Here is a 22,905-nt window from a genome sequence, read left to right on the forward strand (position 1 = left end):
ACCACTGGAGCCACAAGAAAGGAATTGGGGAGGTTGGAACTGGGAGTGGATTGGAGGGAGGGAGGGAGGGAGGGAGGCCTTAAGGTTCTCTTCAGGTCAGATTAAAATCTGAGATGGGGAATAATTTTTTATATTGTCATATTTTTCATGTTTTTCTTGCAATGCCGGAGAGCATGACAAAATTGCCAAGTATGACTTCTGAATTACATGCAACAAAGCCTGGTGACATTCAAGTTTAAAAGGGTCATTGGGTCCTGATATTTATCTGATGGGCAGGGCTGCTGGATCATGGAGGGCTGCTTGTTTCAGGCTGCTGGATCATGGAGTTCTGCTTCGGACCTCCACACTCATCATCCTCATTTGGGCAGACATCATACATTCCAGGCATGAATTCCGCATCTTGCTCTTTAGCAGTTACCTGTGCTGTTGGGCTGGATTGTGTAGACAGCTTTCCTTCTCACAGTTGCTTTGAGCCCTAGTCCCTAGGCTTCCCTTAGGTTTTTTCTTGCCATGGGATTCTGACTGGCAGACACATTCAGTCTCCTTTCTCTGATCCAGAGGAACTCTCCTGTAAGTCTTCTACCTCATTTTGTCCTATCCCTTTTTTGATAACTGTCAAGGTTTGCTTCATGTGCATACTTTGAATGTACACGTGCTCATTTGAATACGGTGAAGTGGGCAGAATTTTCATTTATGTAATTTTGGCTTACATACTCATTGGAGGTTTTTGTTTTGTTTTTTGTTTTAATCCTGGAAGGGGCATGTTCTTTGGATATAAACTGCAGTACATATGTATCCCAGCATTATAATGCACAGTTACATAAGAACAGCCCTGCTGGATCAGGTCCAAGGCCCATGCAGTCCTGTCTGAGAAGGCATCATTGAGTCCAATCCCATCAATGTCAACGCTGATGCTGATCCCGGTCTTGGAGTCAGAGGGTGTAACGCCTCATCAAATAGAGCCACATAGCTCTATGTGGAGGCTCTGAGCCTGATTTTTCATTGTTTGGAAAACAATGTGCAAACTTTATAAGCTGAGGGGTTATGCTGTTCCCCAAGGCACAACAGGCAAGAGTCATGGCCATCTATAGAAGGCAGCTTTGACCTACATTCAGTGAAACACTTGAAAGCTGCCCCCCCCGCCCCACGTTCAGGTTTCTTTTCAGTTTCTTCCATTTTACCAACAGAAAAGTCATCAATAACAACAAACCCGACAACCAAATAGCAAAAGAGTAGTTAACTTACAGTCCAAGTTCGAAAACATGAATAAATAACACCGTTTTAATTTTTATGTTACAGAACTGAGAAACAACAGTCTAGGAGGGCTGGACACACTGGCACTCACAAAGAAACGAAAGGAAATGGTGCCCCCAACTGCTGGAATTAACGGTCATGCTGAGATTGTGCAAAGTAGAGAGGGAGCAAAGAAGAGCTAATTAGTCTATCTGAGAGTTCTCTCCGCAAGAGCAGTAACCCATTTATCATGAATGCCAACAGATCACTAACCAGATTACACAGTTACATAAGCACAACCTTGCTGGATCAGGTCCAAGGCCCATTCAGTCCAGCATCCTGTTTCACACAATGGCCCACCAGGTGCCTCTGAGAAGCCCACAGGCAAGAGGGGAGGGTATGTCCTCTCTCTTGCTGTTGCTCCCCTGCAACTTTCCTCTGAGGCTGGAGGTGGCCTATAGCCACTAGATTAGTAGACACTGATAGACTTGTGAATGTGTCTAAGCCCTTTTTAAAGCCATCCAAGCTAGTGGTCATTGCAATTTCCCATGGCAGAGGCAAATTAATTCCATAGATAAATTACACATTGTGTAAAAAATGTATGTCCTTTTGTGGGTCCTAAAATTCCCACCCTTCAGTTCCTGTCGTAAATTTGTTGGCTCGGCTGACCCAACAGGAATTTACAACCCCTTCAGCTCTACTTCTGTTCTGTGCGTTAATTAGAAAGTCTGGAGATAAGAGTAGCAGCTTGGCTGCACGAACTAAAGTGAAAAATGACTCACAAAGAAAAATAGCATAAAGAAAATAAAGTCCCTTGAACTAAAGTAGGTACTGCCCTCTACGATAACTGAGTGATAACTGAAATAACAGAACAAGGAATGAACAGAAGAAGGACAGGCTGACACACGAAAGGTTGGATAATTCTTAAGTACACACACTGTCTGCGATAGGCAATGTTGCTGACAGTAATCTGTGCCAAAAACAGTCTGCTTAATATAGGGCTCAAGATAACCGGCAGCCAATCAGGCTTTCCTGACTCAGCACTTCTATTTCCTCTCCTGTGAGATCTTGAGCCTGTGTGTCTCCCACTGAGCCTTTCTCTTGAGACATCTTCTTAACACAGGTGAAATTCCAGCTTCCTCCTGATCAGTCTCCTCAGCCCTCATGTCTGCCAGCTGTTCCAGCTCAGCTGCAGAGTCTGTTCTCCCAGCCAAATCCTGCTGCTGTGCCTCTGAGCCTGTACTCCTAACCGAGTCCTCCCGTTCCTCCTCTGACTCTTCTGACTCAGAGGTCTGAGCCATGACAGTTCCATGGGATAACCTCTGGTTCTAGTGTTGTGAGAGAGGGAGAAAGTTCTCCCTGTCCACTCTTTCTACTTCATGCATAATTTTATACACCTCTATCATGTCTCCCCATAGTTGCCTCTTTTCCAACTAAAGAGCCCCAGATGCTGTAGGCTTGCCACATAAAGAAGGTGCTCCAGGCCCCTGATCATCTTGCTTGCCCTCTTCTGCCTGCTTTCCAGTTCTACAATGTCCCTTTTAAGATCCTGTGACCAGAACAGTACATAGTACTCTAAATGTGACCGCACCATAGATTTATATAAGGGCATTATAATAATAGCATTTTTAAAATTTTCAATCCCCTTCCTAGTCTTCCCCTAGTATGAAATTTGCCTTTTTCACAGCTGCCGCACATGGAGTCAACACTTTCAATTATCTGTCCATCACGACCACAAGTTCTCTCTCCTGGTTAGTCACTGACATCTCAGACCCCATCACTGTATACAGTATGTGAAGTTCGGGGTTTTTGCCCCAATGTGCATCACTTTACACTTGCAAACATTGAACCACATTTGCCATTTTATTGCCCACACAGTTTGGAGATATCTTTTTGCAGCTCCTCACAATCTCTTTTGGATTTCATTATCCTATATAGTGTAGTGTCATCTGCAGATTTGGCCAGTTCGCTCACTAGCCCCAACTACTAGATCATTTATGAATAAGTTAAAGAGCACTGGTCTCAGTACTCCCCTGGAGGATCCTGCTTCTTACTTCACTGCACTGTGAAAATGGTCTGTTTATTCCTACCCTTTATTTTCTGTCCTTCAACCAGTTACCAATCCACACTTGAACCTGCCCCCTTATGCCATGACTGTTACGTTTACTCAAAAGCCTTTGGTGGGGAACTCTGTCAAAAGCTTTTTGGAAATCAAAGTATATGCTGTTAACCAGATCACTTTTATCCACATACCTGTTGACACTCCAAAAGGTTAGTGAGACAAGACTTCCCCTTGCAGAAGCATGCTTGTTCTCCTTCAGCAAGGTCTGTTCTTTTATATTTAACTTTGTTAAACATATTTTAACAGGACAAATTTCAGTTTTGTCCTTAAGTATGCTTTCCATCAGTTGACCTAGCACAGAAGTTAAGGGGACCAGCATCTAGTTTCCTGGATCCCTCCTGGATCCCTTTTTGAAAATCAGCGTTACATTAGCTACTTTCCAGTCCTCTGGTACAGATCCTGATCGTAGGGATAAGTTACATATTTTTGCTAAGAGACCAGCAATTTCACATTTGAGTTCCTTCAGAACTCTTGGGTGGGTGCCATTTGGTCCTGGTGATTTGTTAATTATTAGTTTTTCAAGACAGTTTTGAACATCTTCTCCCATCAACTCAAACTGGCCCAGTTCTTCAGCCTCCATGACTAAGCAGGTATATGGTCAGTATCCTCCACCGTGAAGACAGATGCAAAGAACTCATTCAGCTTCTCTGTAATCTCCTTATCCTACTTAATAATCCCTTTCACGCCCTCATCATCTAAGGGCCCAACTGCCTCCCTGGAATGTTTTCTGCTTCTGATATATGTAAAGAAGTTTTTGTTATTCTCCTTTTGCATTGCTTTGCCAGAGTTTATGTTCCTTTCTGTTCTCTTCATTTGGGCAGGACTTCCATTTTCTGAAGGAAGTCTTCTTCCTTTTTATAGCTTTCCTGACACTACTTATTAGCCATGCCGACATCCTCCTGAACTTGCTGGTACCTTTCCTCCTTCTTCGTACACATTCCAACTGAGCTTCTATTATTGTGGTTTTAAATAAGTTCCATGCTTTCTGGAGTGATTTGACCCTCCTGACTTTCCCTTTCAGCTTCCTTTTTACCAGTCCCCTCATTTTTGAGAAGTTTCCTCTTCTGAAGTCCAACACATCTGTGTTGGACTTTCTTGGCAATGCTCCACTTTGGAAAAGCAAACTCAAGTCTTTCCATATTACACACTGAGATAAGCCCCATGAAAGTGGTTTGAAGACAGCGTTAGTGAAAAAACATAGTGAACATGAATGTATGAACACACAGCAGTTTTCAGTTTATATAGCATGCCATCATTGTAATGTCAAAACAGAATGAGATTATTTTACAAATCCCCATACTCCTTGCCAACTTCCCTATTTATAGAATGGTGGGAATTATATTTGAAAAGCTGCCTGTAAACATATGATGTCTTTAATAATTCTGTTTGTAAATTATTCAGTGCCTGTATCCACCAATTATGTAAGGACGATGTATTTGTGGCAAGCTCATTAAAATTGTATTGCAGTCGACCCCTAGAATTCACACTGGGATTTCATTATAAACTCAATAAAATTTTGATTAGAATTCAAAAACAGCAGCTTATTGAAGCAAATAAACTTTCTTTTGGGTCTGAGGGTCAGTTTTTACATTACAGGAGTGGTGTGGTTGCCATTTCCCCATTACTCCATCCATTACTGCTCCAGTAACATTTGAAAGATGGAGAACTTGTGGAAGGGGAAGTCAACATGGTTACTTCAACATGATTACACATAAATTGACCATTCCTCCTAGTTTCCATTTGAATTGTTCTTCAATCTTGAACTGGTCCACCTTTTCTTAGAAAGAAATCTCTACTGGATTCAATCACCTCTTCATCAGTCTTTGAAGCAATCTTCATCCCTCTCCAGTGCTGTCCAATATTTGTCACTTAGGTCCAAAAGCATGCTATAGCTGAGGACATGTGCTGTAGGAGTGTGCCCAGAACCAATTTTTGCAGGTTGGTCTGAATTCAAATTGAATTCAGACCATCCCATGGTCCATGAACCAGTTCAGTCAGATGGACCAGCCAGTCTAGTCCATCTGACTGAACCCACTCAAACTGGTTCACCAGTTCAAGTGGCTGTGAAGGGAAATCCAGTGAGGATTCCCCTCTGCTTCTGAAGTTCTAAAAATTTTTGTAAGGGGGGCGGGAGCGGTGAGTGAGAGGCACCTTCAAAAGTAAAATAGAATGTGCTTACCAGCAGGCCTGGGTACTCCCTGCCATCCTTGCAGCAGCAGTGGCAATATCTGGCCTCGGCGAATGTGTGGTCAGCATACTGGCATTCATTTGAAACACCTTTTTCAAGGATCTCTTGATATGACTACCACAGCAGCCTTGATTTTCAGTCAACCCATGCTGACTTTTAATCACATTGCCATAAGCTTATTATTTACTACATTTGAATTCTTGCCAGGACATTCAAGGTAGCTTGCAATTTGAAAATATTAAACCAACAACAAAAAGTTACAAAATATAAAACACAGATTTCTCATTTCTCTTGTATGATCTCCCTGGCATGGGTTCTCTTCTTCTGCCTCCCCCTCAGGGATGGTCATGTCACTGGCAATTAGCAAGGGCAGACTAGTTTTAACACTTGTGCACAACTATGTGGCAGTATAACCAAGCACAAAATTGAATGTATGCAGAGTTGTGTGCATGCCTGTTGGCAACTACACAACCATCTCAATTGATGGCAGCATAACTAAACGTGACACAAGCTGCTTAAAAGATATAGTTGCCTCAGCATGAAATATGCATGTGAATGGGCCCTGAGATTCACTAGAAAAACACAACCTTTAACTTAACACAACCATTGCTTGTGCATGTGTGAGTAGCTTTTCCTGCTTGATTGAGATTGATGTAATCTTTTATTTTATAAGAGTATGTATTTTACATTATGTGGAAGCTAATGACCCAAAGCCAGGATGTGGTTGAGTGTAGCCCTACCAGAATGTCTGCAGAGATGGGATCAAAAAGGGCAAGTGAGTCAGTTGCTAGCACAGCTGTGGAATTGACCAAAGTGGGTTGTAATGGGCAGTCGGAAGGACAAAATTGTGAAATTCTGTACAGTACTCAGGTATATAGTTTGAAATTAAAAAGGACTTTTGGAGAGAGGAGAGAGCAGTGAAAATTGCAACACACACACACCCCGCCAACCACACACATGTTTGCTTGCTTGGCAACATGCTGGACTGAGTTCCTTTGCAGAGTCTTCCATGGATGCAGCTCCTATTACGTACTTCTAATACTGCTTGGAATGGAATTCTGGGACTTACTCATGGGACTTGGGGAACTTGTGAAATTACATATTTAGATACAATGTGATTAAAGAGGTTAAGCAAGCAGCTTACTATAAAGGCCAGAGGCCATAACTACATTCTAAAAAAGGGCAAAATTTAATTTTGGGGTACCTTTAATTAGATGTTTTGGAATAACCACAATAACAGTTTCAGGTGTTTTAGTGAATAAGGTTAGAGCAATTGATTGTAACACAGTATACCTTGAACTGAAGGACATATCCTGGTTTTAGTGTCAAATCCCGAGTCACTGCAAAACGATTGCCATCTGATTTCCCAAATATCATCGCTGATGGAGTGGCAGAACAAAAAGATTCATTTTTGGGTATCCCTTCATTAGCTAACATCAGCCACACACTGAGCTGGTTCATAGGGTAATCAAATGCTGGCTTCTCATAAAAGTTCTGTTGGAAATAGAAAATGAAATTGAAACAATGCCTCATTATGACTGCTGTAGGACGACTTTTACACCTGATTCACAAATCAGTTCAGTTTAGCGGGAGTCCTTGGATTTAAACAGATTTATGCTGTAATTCTAAGCACTTCTATGTTGAAGTTCTGCTGAAATCACCAAGACCTTGGGCTCATTCATATGTGCATGTACATCAGCTAATTTCACTTGACTATTCTTCACTTGATGATGGCAGCTGAATGTGTGAACTGACTTTATTGGAAAGCATTGCGCTTGAGTTGATCTGAAGAATCTATCGATGGTGCTAAAACTAGGTCAAGCCATTCGTCACTTGATCTTGCATCAAGTGATAAACAAGTGTGTTTGAACCAGTCCATCTTTAAGGATATTTACACATTTTGAAAGTGTGCAGGATGATCAATTTCACAGCAGGATTGTATGGCAGGGGAGTCCACACATCTCCAAAGACTTAAATAACACATTATGATTGAAACATTCATAAAATTTTACAGCAGTTGATAATGGTGTATGTGTGTTGCTTACCATCATTCATATCACAAACAATAACAAATAAAAGCTCATATCAATTGTGTGACTATATTATACACAACACTTGCAAAAGTAAGGAATATAACATCTGAAAAAAAATTCATTAACTCAGGGACAAAATATTGCTGTCTGAGTGCTGGCAAAATGTGATACCTCTTCATTAAAAGAGCAATCTTGAAGATGATATCTGGATTCTAGAAAACAAATGGGTGTCTATTTGTATAGTGGGGGAAGGAATCCCAATAACTAAGAAAGGCCAAAAGTATGTGTGTGTGTGTACGCACAGATTCACACAGGTTGTAAATATTCCTCTTATATTTACATTTGCACCTTCTAGACCAGAGATTCTCAATGTTGGGTCCCCAGTTGTTATTGGATTTATACTCCCATAATCCCCAACCAAAGGCCACTGGGACTGGGGTGACCCAATGTTGAGAATCCCTGTTCTAGACAACATACTAATCCTATTCCCAGCTACTGCTCCCAGAGTTACCCTGCAGCTTTAGCATTGTAAAACCTTGGCTCCAGGCTTTTAATCATCAGTAAAAAATATCTTGGTGGTTCTGCCACCATTTGCGAAATATCCATTCCACCTTATTCTGCTTGTTAGCCGAAATAAGCAAAAGGGATTCCTCACATACCTAGAGAGCCTGACCATAGCCTTCTCCCAGGGTTCACTCTATCATGACACCTCCCTTGCAATCCACATCTACCCCAAAATGGTAGTCATACTTGCAGCTAGGGATTTGAGAAATCAAGACAATTTCTGCAGAGCTTGCAACTTTTTCAGCCAATGTTGTCAGATATCTACAGAGAGCCCACAAAGTATCTTTACTAATGAGCCAGGTCGTGCACATGCCCAGTACAGGGGTGGGGAGGGGGAAGGCGGGGTTGAAATTACCCCCCCCACCTGACAATCACTGCTCCAAGCGCCTGACTCTGTGTGCATTTGGTCTGCATGCACACACACGATCATGGACCTGGGGTTGAGGGCACACTTTTGCCCTCTATCCCCAGTTAAGGGCCAGGTCAAAAAGCTGGGCTAGTGGGGGGCGGTACCTCCAAAATCAGAAGCAATCCTGGTGCTCCACACGAGCAGCCCAACCCAGGCTGGGCTGTCCTTGTCTGGGCTGGGCTGCCCATACAAATAGCCTCAGTATGTATTATAATAGAGGGTCAGATCATATATGTTGACAGTGAACATAACATGCACAGAAACGTGCACATCCAGTTGCTCAGGCCATTATATCACAAAGCCAGAGCATGCATGCTGGTATTTATTTAATGTGTTTATTTAACATATTAAGCCAGTGTGGTGTAGTGTTCCAGCCATGATACTAGCTGGGTGACTCTGGGCCAGTCACTTCTCTCTCAGCCTAACCTACTTCACAGGGTGGCTGTGAGGAGAAACCTAAGTATGTAGTACACCGCTCTGGGATCCTTGGAGGAAGAGCGGGATATAAAATGTAAATAATAATAATAATAATAATAATAATAATAATAATAATAATAATAATATTTGTATACTGCCCAAAACTTACACTTTGTATGTAAAATACATATGTATTTTACATATATATGCATAAATGTTGATATTTTACATACACAAATACATGCACAGTTTTGATAGTTACCTGCAGCATGATTTACATGCTCAGCACTACTTTTATTTCCTTTATTAATGCCAACTCTAAAACAGCTTTCTTGGTCTTGCTGCAGAAGTGTGAGAAAACTTGTCAATTTTACCTTTCCACTTTGCAGCCTTTGAACTTGTACTAAATTCTCTGGACTTATACAAAATATTGCAAATACAACATCTGCCCCTCCAACTGCCCTGTATTCACAAGAGTTTGCACAGCCAATCACAAATATTTTTTCCTAGTGGAAATTAAATTGAGTAGAATGGGCCATAAGGAGAGATCTTCATCTGTAGAAGGATATTTATCTTTAGCAGTAGAACCACAATATCTACTAGAAACTGAATCTGGAGGATTACCAGTGGCATCCCTACTGCAACCATGCTAATAGAACTTTCATTTCAACAAGGAACTTCTCTGTTGTCCTCATTTATTACCTGAGGTAAAGTGGGGTTAACCACAGGGATGATCTGCTTCAGCTTTTCTGAAAGAATGATGATGTCATCAATAGCCCACTGGTCATATCCTTCCCCTGAAAATATTGGTTGCCACCAGCGGAACCTGGTACAGGGAGTCTTTGCAGCAGCAGGAAGCTCAAGGTAGACAAATCTAGCAGTGAAGATTTTCAAAATGTTTACAAGGGACATATGACATATTGTGGAGTAAAGAAAGGATGCTAGGAATGCTCTCTGTGCTTGTATTATTTGACAGTACATTTTGATGACACATTTGTCTAACTTACATGACTACTGCTCACTGCTAATTTCTTTCATGTCACTTTACTGATTGATTGATTGATTTGATTTCTATACTGCCCTTCCAAAAATGGCTCAGAGTGGTTTAAACAGAGAAATAATATATTAATATTATAATAAATATAATAATATAATAATAAATAAGATGGATCCCTGTTCCCAAAGGGCTCACAATCTAAAAACAAACATAAGATAGACACCAGCAACAGTCACTGGAGGTACTGTGCTGGGCATGGATAGGGCCAGTTATTCTCCCCCTGCTAAATAAAGAGAATCACCACATTAAAAGGTGCCTCTTTGCCAAGTTAGCAGGGGTTTAGGAGGCATTATTTTGATGAAGGCTAGTGTTTGACCAGATGGATTAATGGGGGGCTCAGGACTGTTGAGTCATTGCTTGGAGTGTTCTTACTTTAGGAGAATAAGAAGCAGGCAGTTGCCTTCTATTGAGTCAGACACTTGGTCCATCTAGCTCAGTTTCTACTTCAGCGACTGGAAGCAGCTCTCCAGAGTTTTGGGCAGGAGTCTTTCTCAGCCCCACTTGGATATTCTAGAGATTAAACCAGGGACTTTCTGCATTGAAAGCAGATGCTCTGCTATTGAGTTACAACTCCTTCCCATAATCCACTTAATAGTTTGTTTAAAGCAGAGCTCCATACTATTATTTGAGCTTATCTATTGTAGCTCCAAAGTGTTCATATGAGATGATGGGGACATGGTTAATAATGCTATTGTTATCCTGTAAATATAGACAACAGTATACATTCCAAAACTTTCCATATGTTTTTATCTGAAAGGAACTGAATTAATCTCAACATGGTACCTGGATTTGCTGAAGTCAGAGAAGTACATTTCTGCCAGTAGATGCCAGCTGATACCTCCATTGTTACTGTACTGTAGTAGCACACCTTCTTCTCTGCTGTCTGGTTTGTTGCAGGAAGAACTCTCCCCACCTATCTGAATGTAGAACTGAACAAAGTCTACCCATGTGGTATCCAAATCCCAGCTCACCAATTGCCTCTTTCCAGCCTGTGATATATATCGAACAAGAGAAAAATACAAAAACCAAGTATAACTAGATAGCTCACCACTGCAGTAAAAATAAATACTGTATTTATTTTATCATACATATGAAATAAAGAATAATTCTGCTTTATTTTATATGTATGAGATACTAAATACAGTTAAACTTGTATTGGAAAAAGAATTACTAGTTAGTTCAATATGAAAAGGGAAATCACAGCCAGAGCAACAAGGAAATATTGTGATATTTCCATTTATCTGTCAAGGTGGTAATGGATAAAAATATATCTTCTGAGTCCCAGATGCCCCCTAAGAAGAGAGACCATTGAGGGACCCTCACCTGTCACCTCCTCAATCACATGCCAACCTCTGTGGATAACCCATTACAGTCTCTGCACCCAGCAACTTGCTTTGTTTTAATGAAAGGCGATATATAAATTTAACAATAAACAAAAAAACAAACTCTAGTTGTGGCATCGTATAATAATGTTATGGCCCAGTGCTGGGTTGCAATGTCACTATACTGCACCAGAGCTTAGCAAGCTGATGGGCATGAGGACTGCAGTGGTTTAGCCACAGCAGGTAATCCGGGATATAGAGGTACGTAGGTAGGTAATCCAGGGGTAGGGGGAGATGGGCAGGTGAGGGGGCTGTGGTTGGCAGCAGCGGCTGTGGTGGCAGGGCCCACCATAAAATGTGAACACAGGCTGCCACCAACATTGCTGCACCACTGATTGAAAAACATTTGATATATGTTGGAAATTGGAGATAAAAAGATCTACATTATAGCTCAGACTGATTTTCTGCAATTAGAATGTATTTGGACATTATAAATATTTTAGCATGACAATAGCTGGAATCCAGACTAATGCTGCACTGGCACTATGGGAAGGAGTGATTTTCACGAATCTCCCCTTCCTTTTGAAGTTCAATGTGCCATTCAAAAATATGTCCCTGAAGGTTGCATGACCCCCAGGGACATATTTTTAGGTGGCACAGTGGGTTTCAAAGGGAAGGGGAGAGCAGCAAAAATTACCGCTTCCCTGTAGTGCCAGTTCAGTTCAGTTCAGTATTAGTCTGGAAATTGGCCAGTAAGTATTTATTAATTATATTGGTATTACAGTATTTAATATGTAAGAAAGATTGCTCTTAAAGTAATATATTAAGAGTTCTATCAAGTATCTATCTTATTTTAGAATGTTTATGTTTATGAATAAGGAAATATTTTGTTGATCAGTATTATACTTAAAACGTTGGTATAAAACTAGGGTGCATTTTTACAATACGAGTATTAATCAAAAAATCAAAATAAAAGCAGTCACAATTAATTATCCCTCCAAGTCCCTCCAAAAGCTTTATGAAAGCTTTCTCAAAATGAGTAGTTCTTTCTCTTGTGCATACAGAAGCTTGCAGGAGAGAGAAGAGGAGAGACAACACCTGCTCCCAGGCAGACCCCAGGGTGTGAGACTGGGTGCCTGCCTGTTTGCTTGTCCTGCTTGTCCTGCTGCCCCCGTCTCTTATCTGCCCCCCAGGACTGGTTGCTGTGCTGAGGTGAGGCCTTGCAGGATTGGGGCCGGGGAAGAGGATGATTTGGCAGTTTCCTGGATTCCAGCTGCCTAAAGCTGCCTGCTCAGGGCTATATAGGCTTCTGCCAGTGGCGGCGGGCCTGCCACCGGCGGGGTCACCACCGAAGGGGCAATACCAAAGGGGTTTCCCCTTTGGGGGAGCCACTTCAGGGGACAGCGAGGGCCAGGTCTCTTGGCCTAGGTATTTGTATGGGGGGGGCATTTAATAGTGGAGCTTCTGTTTTAATTTGTCCTGGTGAGACAATCTTAGAATGTGTCTGGGCTTAACTGGAGATGGGGAGACAGGGGGCGTGTCCACTGACTGTGGGGCGGTTCTTCCGGTCGTGTTGGGGAACAGAAGAAGGAACGTTGGCAGGTCAGCGGGCCGTTACAGGGGAAGGGGACTTGGAAATCTAATAGCTGTTTCCCCTTCTGGCTGTCCTGCCAGCTCTTTGACCTTGGGGGAGCAGTGCCAATTATCCTTGGAACCTCACCTTGCTCCTCTGTAATGCCAGGTCAGTCCAGAACAAATCAGAAACCATCCATGATTTGATTCTGGATGAAGGTGCCGACCTGGTATGTATTACAGAGACCTGGCTGGGGGAGGCTGGGGGCCCAGTGTGGTCCCAGCTTCTTCCTCCAGGCTACTCTGTTGAGGGAGAGGGACCGTGGGTGAGGGAGGTGAGGGACCGTGGGCGGGGATGTGGAGTGGCTATGGTCTATAAGAATAACCTTTCTCTTACCAGGATCCCTGCTAGAGTGTCGGACCATATCGAATGTGTGTACTTAAGTCTGGGGAACAGGGATAGACTGGGACTTCTGTTGGTGTACCGATCGCCCCGCTGCTCAACAGGGTCCCTAACCGAGCTGACGGACTTGGTCTCGGACTTGGTGTTGGAGTCCCCCAGGCTTGTGGTGCTGGGGGACTTCAATGTTCACTTTGGGACCAATTTGTCCGGGGCGGCTCAGGAGTTCATAGTGGCCATGACGACTATGGGCCTATCCCAAGTGGTCTCGGTGCCGACGCACATTGCTGGTCACACGCTTGATTTGGTCTTTCACTCTGATCAGGGTGGTGTTCCATGGGTGGGGAATCCTGTGATTTCCCCATTGTCATGGACGGACCACCATCTGGTTATGGTCGGACTCACAATCACTTCCCACCTTCACAGGGGCGAGGGACCTATAGGGATGATCCGCCCGAGAAGGTTATTGGATCCAATAGGATTTCAAGAAGCCTTGGAGGGATTTAGTGTTGGATCTGCTGGTGATCTTGTTGATGCCCTGGTGGAGAATTGGAACAGCAAACTCACTGGGACAATAGACATGATTGCTCCTAAGCGTCCTCTCCGACCTGCTTCAAAATTGGCCCCTTGGTATACGGAAGAACTACGGGGGCTGAAGCGGCGAGGTAGACGACTGGAGTACAAGTGGAGAAAGACACGCCTTGAATCCGACAGATTACAACATAGAGCTCATTTGATGACCTATGCTCAGGCCATATGTGCGGCAAAGAAGGGATTCTTTTCTGCCCGTATTGCATCCGCAAGTTCACGTCCGGTGGAGTTGTTCAGGGTTGTGAGAGGGCTAGTGAGTGCCCCTCCTCCCTTTAATCAGGATCTGGAACCATCGATTACCCGCTGTGATGTGTTTAATGAATTCTTTGTGGAAAAAATATCTCGTATTCAGGCCGACTTAGACTCCGTCTCCACAATTACCTCAGTGTCTGATGTGGAGGTGTCCAGCGACTCCTCTTGTGTGATTAGGTTGGATCAGTTCCAGTTTTGATTCCTGAGGATGTGGACAAGCTGATTGGAATGGTGCGGCCTACCACCTGTTCTCTTGACCCTTGTCTGACTTGGCTTATATTATCTGGCGGGGGGCTGTTGTAGAAGGCCTGGTAGAGATTATAAATGCGTCTCTGAGGGAAGGTAGGATGCCTCCTTGTCTTAAGGAGGCAATTATTAGACCGCTTCTGAAGAAGCCTACCCTGGATCCCTCGGACTTGAACAAATACAGGCCTGTCTCCCACCTTCTGTGGCTGGGCAAAGTAATTGAGAGGGTGGTGGCCTCCCAGCTCCAGACAGTCTTGGATGAAACTGATTATCCTGACCCATTTCAAACTGGCTTTCGGGCTGGCTATGGGGTGGAGACTGCTTTGGTCGGCCTGATGGATGATCTCCAATTGGCAATCGACAGAGGAAGTGTGACTCTGTTGGTCCTTCTGGACCTCTCGGTGGCTTTCGATACTATCGACCATAGTATCCTTCTGGAGCATCTGAGGGGGTTGGGAGTTGGAGGCACTGCTTTGCAGTGGTTCCGCTCCTACCTCTCGGGCAGGTTCCAGATAGTGTCCCTTGGAGACTGCTGTTCTTCAAAATCTGAACTTTTGTATGGTGTTCCCCAGGGCTCCATATTGTCTCCAATGTTGTTTAATATCTACATGAAACCGCTGGGAGAGATCAACAGGAGATTTGGTGCAGGGTGCTACCAGTATGCTGATGACACCTAAATCTATTTCTCCATGTCAGCATCATCGGGAGAGTGCATAACCTCCCTAAATGCCTGCCTGGAGTCGGAGATGGGCTGGATGAGGGATAACAAACTGAGACTGAATCCGGCTAAGACGGAGGTACTCATTGTGTGGGGTCGGAACTCGAGAGATGATTTTGATCTGCCTGTTCTGGATGGGGTCACACTTCCCCAGAAGGAACAGATACGCAGTCTAGGGGTGCTTCTGGATCCGAGCCTCTCCCTGGTGTCCTAGGTTGAGGAGGTGGTCAGAAGTGCCTTCTATCAGCTTCGGCTGATACGCCAGCTGTGTCCTTTTCTTGAGGTGAATGACCTCAAAACAGTGGTACATCTGCTGGTAACCTCCAGACTGGATTACTGTAATGCGCTCTATGTGAGGCTGCCCTTGTACATAGTCTGGAAACAACAGCTGGTCCAGAATGCGGCAGCCAGGCTGGTCTCTGGGTCATCTCGGAGAGACCATATAACTCCTGTATTGAAGCAGCTACACTGGCTGCCGATATGTTTCCGGGCAAAATACAAAGTGCTGCTTATAACCTATAAAGCCCTAAACAGTTTGGGACCTGGGTATTTAAGGGAATGCCTTCTTCTGCATGAACCCCACCACCCACTGAGATCTGCTGGAGAGATCTATCTGCAGCTGCCACCAGCTTGTCTGGTAGCCACTCAGGGACGGGCCTTCTCCGCTGCTGCCCTGAGGCTTTGGAATGCACTCCCTAGTGAAATAAGAGCCTCCCCATCTCTGACAGCTTTTTAAAAGTCCTTAAAAACGCATTTCTTCACCCAGGCTTTTAATTAATGTTTTAATGGTTTTAATTTGTTTTAAAATATTATTTTAAAATTTTTAAATTGTTGTAATGTGTGTCCCCCCTCATTTTTGTCTTAATGAATGTTTTACTTTGTTTTTATTCTGTTGTAAACCACCCAGAGACGTAAGTTTTGGGCGGTATAAACATGTTTAAATAAATAAATTAATAAAATACACACAGAATATGGTTTCTTCTGTATATGTAGGTACTTCTAGGAACAAACGGTCAGTTTGATTACATCTTCATAAGCATCAGTATACAAAAACAGGCTAGTTACTTCAAAACAGTCATTTGGTTGTCATTTTGATTACATATTTCCCATGACTGCTTTCAGAAATTATCTTCAGAGACCTTTAAGTCCTGTTGATAGACATCTGACAATATCTATGTGGATATCTGTGACAGGAGTTTATCATTTGAATTTAAACTACTACAGTGTACTTAATAAAGACACTACTGAACCCATCTTAGCTTATTTGACCTGATAGAAAAACCAGCATGCAAAGATACTAAAATAATTTTAATCCAGACCTAACTATAGTCTCATATGCATTCCTATCTGTAAATCTCTACATTAAGCCCTACATTGCTCCACCTCGGAGGACTGGTCTACTGTAGGACAGTCCTCTGAGGCAGGCTGATGCACTAAGTCCAGAGTGGAGAGCTGATCTACCCACCAACCCCAATTGGTAGACCATCAATCCCTGGAAAAACAGTGCCCTTTTGAGGCCTGTTCTACCAATTGGGGTTGGCGGGTAGATCTGTCCTCTGCTCCAGACATGGCATATTGACCTGCCTCAGAGGACTGGTCTATCTGGTAGACCAGTCCTCCAAGGTGGGCTGATGCTCTAAGTTTGGGGTGGTGGGCTGGTCTACCTGCCGACTCCAATTGGTAGACCAGCTCTTCCCAGGAAAAAATGGTGCTCGAATCACTCAAATCAATTCGAATGATTCGAGGTCAACTCGATGATTTTGCTATTCGATTTGCAATGCAGTCTAAAGCTACGTAGAACAAAAAGAACAGATGTAGTCCTAAGCTACCTGGAGAAGAAAATATCATTTGGCCTTTGCTGGAGATGAGTCACATATCAGAGTGTACAAACTTCCAGTAGCTTGACTCCATGTGTGAGCAGTCTGTATTCCCCAGGATAGCACATATGACTCAATCTTCATGTTAAGAATAGAAATACAATTCCAGATAGGATTGCTGTCTGTGTCACATTTGTAACATGAAATCCACTCCATCAATGGGATTATTTACTACATAATTAAAGTTAATTAAAAATGCCTCCAGTTATAGATATCACAAAGGAAATGGGAAGGGCTAATTAAAAGAGTAACTTTCTGCAAATATGCCTACAGCCAATTAAATCAAGACATAAAACAAAAATAAGTTAGATCAGCAGAGCAAAACTGAATTTGATCCTGCAATGAGAGATTGTTTATCTTAGTAATCACTAATATTAAAACATGAAGTTCCTATTATCAGCAACATTTAAAATAAATGACCCTTTTGTACATTCCCAAGACAACATACAAAAATAGACTTTGATTAAAAAATATTTCACCTGTCACCCCAGGCTCTAGTTACACTGAATGCAGAAGGTTTAAACAAAATTTAAGATACATACATGTGAGAACACTCTCCTGTGCTTTAAGAAATAAGAACTACCCAAACCTTTTAGAAAACAAGAGGGGGGGAAGCAGAATAGATTAGATTTTTATTCTTAAGGAATATTTATTTTCCCCTAAATATTGAAATTTATTTTTTTAAAGACACTTTGGATAAATACAGTTTGATTTGCTGCATGTTTATCACAACTTTGCAGATCACTTTTTTAAAAGCCATGACACACCATGCCATTAGATCAGGTGCTCTGTAATGATGCACCAGCCACAGATCAGGTGCACTGTAAGTGGACACCATTTTGCATTTTACCAGGATTTGAGATCAAAGTTTGAACTTTAAGTTAGTTTACAACTTGATTTGCATAACTGTTTTTGGCATCAGTGGAGATATAATGCGAAATCATGGTTAGGAGAGAAGGGAGAGAATTTACATCCAAGAAGAGAGGAGTACGTCTTCCCAATGATGGATACTAATTTGCAAACCATGATTTGCAATGAGCTAGGGTTACATCTGCTACAGATTACCATGTTGTCACTAAGAACAGTTAAAGAATTCCTTTCACCACTAGTAGCTGGATGGGCAAGCAGCAGCCCTAGAGCTTGCTGAAGCCAGAATAGGACACACTCACACAGCAGAAAAACATTGTGACTAACATGTTCCGCAGCATAATGTGGGCGGTGTAGAGGTGCCTTGCCACTGTGGGATGACATGGTGATGGTGATGCGAAAGAGGGCAGTAGCAGAATGACTTAGCTCTTGGGCAATTTCATGTTGTGCACAACTTCCATTAGGAATAATGGCACGGTGTGTCATGGTTCTGCACCACCCATGTTACAGTGCAGGACATATATACGCCTATGGGAAATCATTTTGTAGATCTAGCATTTTAACAAACTCTGTTGATTATAAACTTTGAGCCACTTTAATATTAAAATTATGGCACAGTATCATTAATTTCACATGAAAGTTATTTTGGTCATTGTTTTAAATACAAAACATAGTCCTTGGTAAAATTAGGATCAGCATGTGCCTTTCTTATTTACATGAAGGTCAATACTTCATAATTTGTTTTTTCTGGACCACCTAGTGATGTAATTCTTGTTAACCATGCTGGACCTTTGTCTGAACCGGTAAGGCACTTCTTAAGATCTTAGGCAAGAGTGCTTATTCAAATTCTGCAAGGTACTAGTAGAGGTGTTGGTGTGTGTAGGGAGGGGGTCTCAAACGGGGGACTTTGGGGAGCCAGTCTTTGGTGAGCCATCTTGTGTGCCACCCACTACCAACCTTTCATTAAACAGGCAGCTTAGATTCCATGGGGAAGGGACACCATCTAGACTGCAGTGCTGAGCTGATCACTATCAGCGTACCCTTAGCTTGAATGTGGTCAGTTGACTGCACAACCCAATGGGGATGTTGCAGGCCAGCCATTTTGTCTGAGCAACTTGGACCACATGGTCTCTGATACCTTGCTTTGCTTTGCTTTGCCTTGCCTCATCTCCTTCAGTAGCCATCTATCAGCCCATCTCTGACCACGTTTTCTGCCTCTGGTTCCCTTCTTTGATCAGCCTGATCTGGAAATTGACCCCAATCCACTTTTGATCATGACTTCTGCCTCTGGCCCCACCTGCTCCTAGCCTACCCATGCCCAAACCCAACCACCCCTACTGTGGTTTGTCTTGGAGCTCAACTTAACACTTAACTCAGATTACTTTTGCCTTAAATATTAAAGAGACCCAGAGTATGCATTCCTGCTGTAAAAAAATTAATACACATTGACAGATTAGAGTGATTCTAGGAAAAAAATTGAAGTGGAACACAGAAGGCTACTGTAGATCTTCTACAGTCAGCTTTAGTGTTACTGTACAGTGGTATTTTTCTTCTTAGTCACACTGGATTCAGTTTAAGCATATGTACGTAAGTGCATGTACACATATACCTTGTTGAAATAGAGAGATGATCCCGATGAAATGACCCCACAGCCTTGCTCTGGTTTTACAATCTCTCCACCAATTACTTCCTGCCATTCTGTTTCAAAACTGTTTGGACTTTCAAAATCAGACATTATAGTAGAAGGGAGATTATTTTCAGGGTGACATTCAGTGCCTTGGTATCCAGTATCACACCTGCAGAGAAGCACACTAGGTGTTCAAACACAGATCTATTGTCTGAAGAAATAAGTAGGCAAGCACACTTTGGCGCATGAACGTGAATATGGGCTAGACAGAGAATATACATAGGGACTGGAAATATGTTCAGCAACATAGATGGCTGTGATCCTGCTTGCTTCACATGCAGAGTGTAGGCTTGAAAGACACTGCTCATAGGATGGCCTTAAACCCTCCTCCTCCACCACCATATTGACTTCTCATTGGGTGTGTTGCAGCTGTGCCAGGCACACTGAAGTATGCAAAGACATTCATGACAAATCAGGGCCCTCCTACACTCCACTTTGAAGCATCAAGCAGCCTACTTTGTTCCTGTGCACTGATCCAATGATGACTGGGCTACGTAATGGGAGCTTGGGGAGAAGCAGGCCCTTGCATGCTTCAGGGTGTGAGAGAGGAAGGCTTAGCCTTTGCAGAGCAGAGTGCAGGAGGAGAAGGTGATGTTGCAACCCTGTGAGGAAGAGCCCCTCTACACCCTGCTCTCGTCTCTATGCATGAATGGAGCAGAAGCATGGCCCATACCATTGCCCATGTAGTACTTGAATATGCCATATATTACGCAAAATTTCTTTAGAGTAGTTTCACCAGCGGTGACTGGACAACTCCAGAGTAAACAGCCTGAAGATCTCTTACAGGGGTGTTCTTTCATATGGAGAAGGGGAAGCTTGCACTGGGGCAACACAGATTATAGCTTTGCCTACGTATACTTTCCTGACTTGAAGCACCAGTTAGCCTTCCATCCAGCTAACTGCACAAAGCCTGGTATGTATATATACTTGTACATAGCCATTTGTTATTCAATAAAGCGGTGGCCAGTTGCTACCTGTGCTACTTTATCCATATCTATGAGTCTTCTCTATGAGAGTTTCCTCTTTTTAAATCTCAGTGTAATAGTTTTGCCCATACTTTCCTGACTGAAGCACCAGATGGCCATACTGTTATGAATATGGCACGTCCCTTTCACTGTGGTCATTACACTTCCTTCAGCTTTTTCACTGTGGCATACCAGGGATCCTTAGGCAAATCTGGCCTCCTGGCATTAGTGGTGTGCCTGGACTAGTCCGGAGCCATGCAAAAGGCCTCCAGACCAGTCCAGAATTCGGCCGGTCTGGCGGTCCAGCAGGGTGTGGGAGTGTCGCTTTAAGGGCGGGGGTGTAGTACTTACCCCTCCCGCCGCTCTTCCCCCTCCGGCGCTCAACTTTAAGGTAACATTTTTGGGGCGGCAGGGTTCCTCCCTGCCGCCCCTGCCCCCATCGTTGGCTGCAAAGCTCCAGAGCAAGTAGAAGCTGGCACGCGCCGCATGCGTGTGATGTATGTGGTGCACGTGCACCAGCGGAGGCGATGGGCGTGCACGCGCCGCGACAGTCGCATGCATGGCACCAGCTTCTACTTGCTCTGGAGTTTTGCAGCCAACGATGGAGGCAGGGGCGGCAGGGTTCCTCCCTGCTGCCCCAAAAACGTTACCTTAAAGTCGAGCGCCGAAGGGGGAAGAGCGGCGGGAAGGGTAAGTACTACCCCCCCACCCTTAAAGTGACAGTCCCCCCAGTGCCGGACCACGCCTCCGTGGTTCCGTGCACATCCCCAGCTGGCATTAGTCCCTGAATTTTATCATAACTCTTCATTGTATCCTCCTGTCACTATGGGACCCAGTTGTTGGCTGTGACCAAGTCCCTTTGTAATGGGAGCAGGGTAGACTCCAGGATGGAGGGGGCCCTTAGCCAAGTACCTTGTTGGCTTTCCAAACCCTAGTGGGAGTTCACCTTGGTGGTGCTGGCAGAAGCTCAGAGCACTTCTGGGTGGCAACCCTTTTTTCAGCCAAGTATGCAATATCCCCACCCTGTCTAGTCATGCAGTGACAGACTAGAGGTGTTAGTTTATGGTTTTTTAAAAAGCAGATACCCAGAAGTGCTTCAAGCCACTGCTAGCCCCATGGTAAGCTCACATTAGGCATTGAAGGCAGTTTACTTTGGTGGTAGTAACTTGGAGTGTTACACCAGGCACTGAGCAGGGCCTTGGAGCTCAACCATAGACTTTCTGATGGCCCTGGACCCTGGCCAATGCCCATGTTCTGAAGGCCCAAGTTTAAACTATGACATAACACCTGGCAGAAGGATGAGAGTAACCCAGGGAAACTAACCTTATCATACAAGATTATTTCTCTAATTTATGCATCCAATGGGTTTCAGAAGGGTTTTTGGAAATAAATGCAAGGCCATGAATAAAAATTGATCAAATATAATAGCAAATGTGAGGTACCTGCAAACACCATGTTCACACCAGCCATGTCCATTACACATGTGTGGGCATTGCTGCCCAATGTAGATGTTGTCCAAAGCCCACTCATCTTGTACTGTGTAGTAGCACTGACTCCAGCGGAAACGTGTAGCACTGGACCTGAAAAGACAGTAAAAATGTGTTGTCTTATTTATATGGTCTATTTTATATAAGCCTGCAAGATAAAGGAGAACACTTCAAAATAGAAACATGTGTGCTGCTATTCAGGCCACAATATTTCTATAGGCTGGAATCCTAGACACCCAAAAGAACAAAAATACCCACAAGTATAATATAGTAGACATAAACTGATTTTCTGAATTGAAATAATTTCAGTGCAAAAATGAGCACTTGTTTACATAATTGAGAAGCATTGTGGAAACACCCTATACCTTGGTTTCCTGAAACAAGTTTTATTTTTCAAAGTAATATTTAATGTCATTTTTCAAAATGTTTAATTTAAGGCAATGAAGAGAGAAAATTGTTAGGTTGAAGCAATAATGCATATAAATCCCTAGATTGTGTCTTCCTACCATTGCTATAGGAATAGACAGACATCTCAGCTGTAAAACACAGTGCTCATTTGGCTACAATTTTCAGACAGCTAGCTCTGTAATACAGTACTAGTTTGGGACACCTTCAGGGCTCCTTTTTCATAAAGGAGTATTTAAGACAACCCCACTGCCTTGGGTATTTAAGAGAACGTCTTTTTCACTATGAGCCCCATTGCCTATTGAGATCATCCAGAGAGGTCTGTCTGCAGCTGCCACCAGCCCACCTGGTGGCTATGCAGCAGAGTCGTATCTAGGGAAAATAGCGCCTAGGGCAAACACTGAAATTGCGCCCTCTGTCCGACACCCATCTTTCAGATAATATCAGCTGAAAAATACAAGTCAAGCTCGTTAATCTTTTAATATTTCCAAAA

The 22,905-nt window shown here is 43.2% G+C and overlaps 1 protein-coding gene across 8 annotated transcripts in view; it reads right to left on the reverse strand.

The window, feature by feature from the left end:
* RELN (reelin) overlaps positions 1-22,905 on the reverse strand; it is a 554,313-nt gene that overhangs the window by 138,843 nt on the left and 392,565 nt on the right. For all 8 annotated transcript variants that reach the window (XM_053252916.1, XM_053252914.1, XM_053252913.1 and 5 more), the window contains 5 exons: positions 21,963-22,100; positions 19,478-19,664; positions 10,807-11,012; positions 9,669-9,840; positions 6,837-7,037 (listed from right to left, as the gene is read on the reverse strand). In XM_053252916.1, coding sequence (XP_053108891.1) covers positions 6,837-7,037; positions 9,669-9,840; positions 10,807-11,012; positions 19,478-19,664; positions 21,963-22,100 — 904 coding nt within the window. The remainder of the gene's footprint in view (positions 1-6,836; positions 7,038-9,668; positions 9,841-10,806; positions 11,013-19,477; positions 19,665-21,962; positions 22,101-22,905) is intronic.

Source organism: Hemicordylus capensis, chromosome 5 (assembly GCF_027244095.1).
Source record: "Hemicordylus capensis ecotype Gifberg chromosome 5, rHemCap1.1.pri, whole genome shotgun sequence".
In the NCBI taxonomy this organism is placed as follows: Eukaryota; Metazoa; Chordata; class Lepidosauria; order Squamata; family Cordylidae; genus Hemicordylus; species Hemicordylus capensis.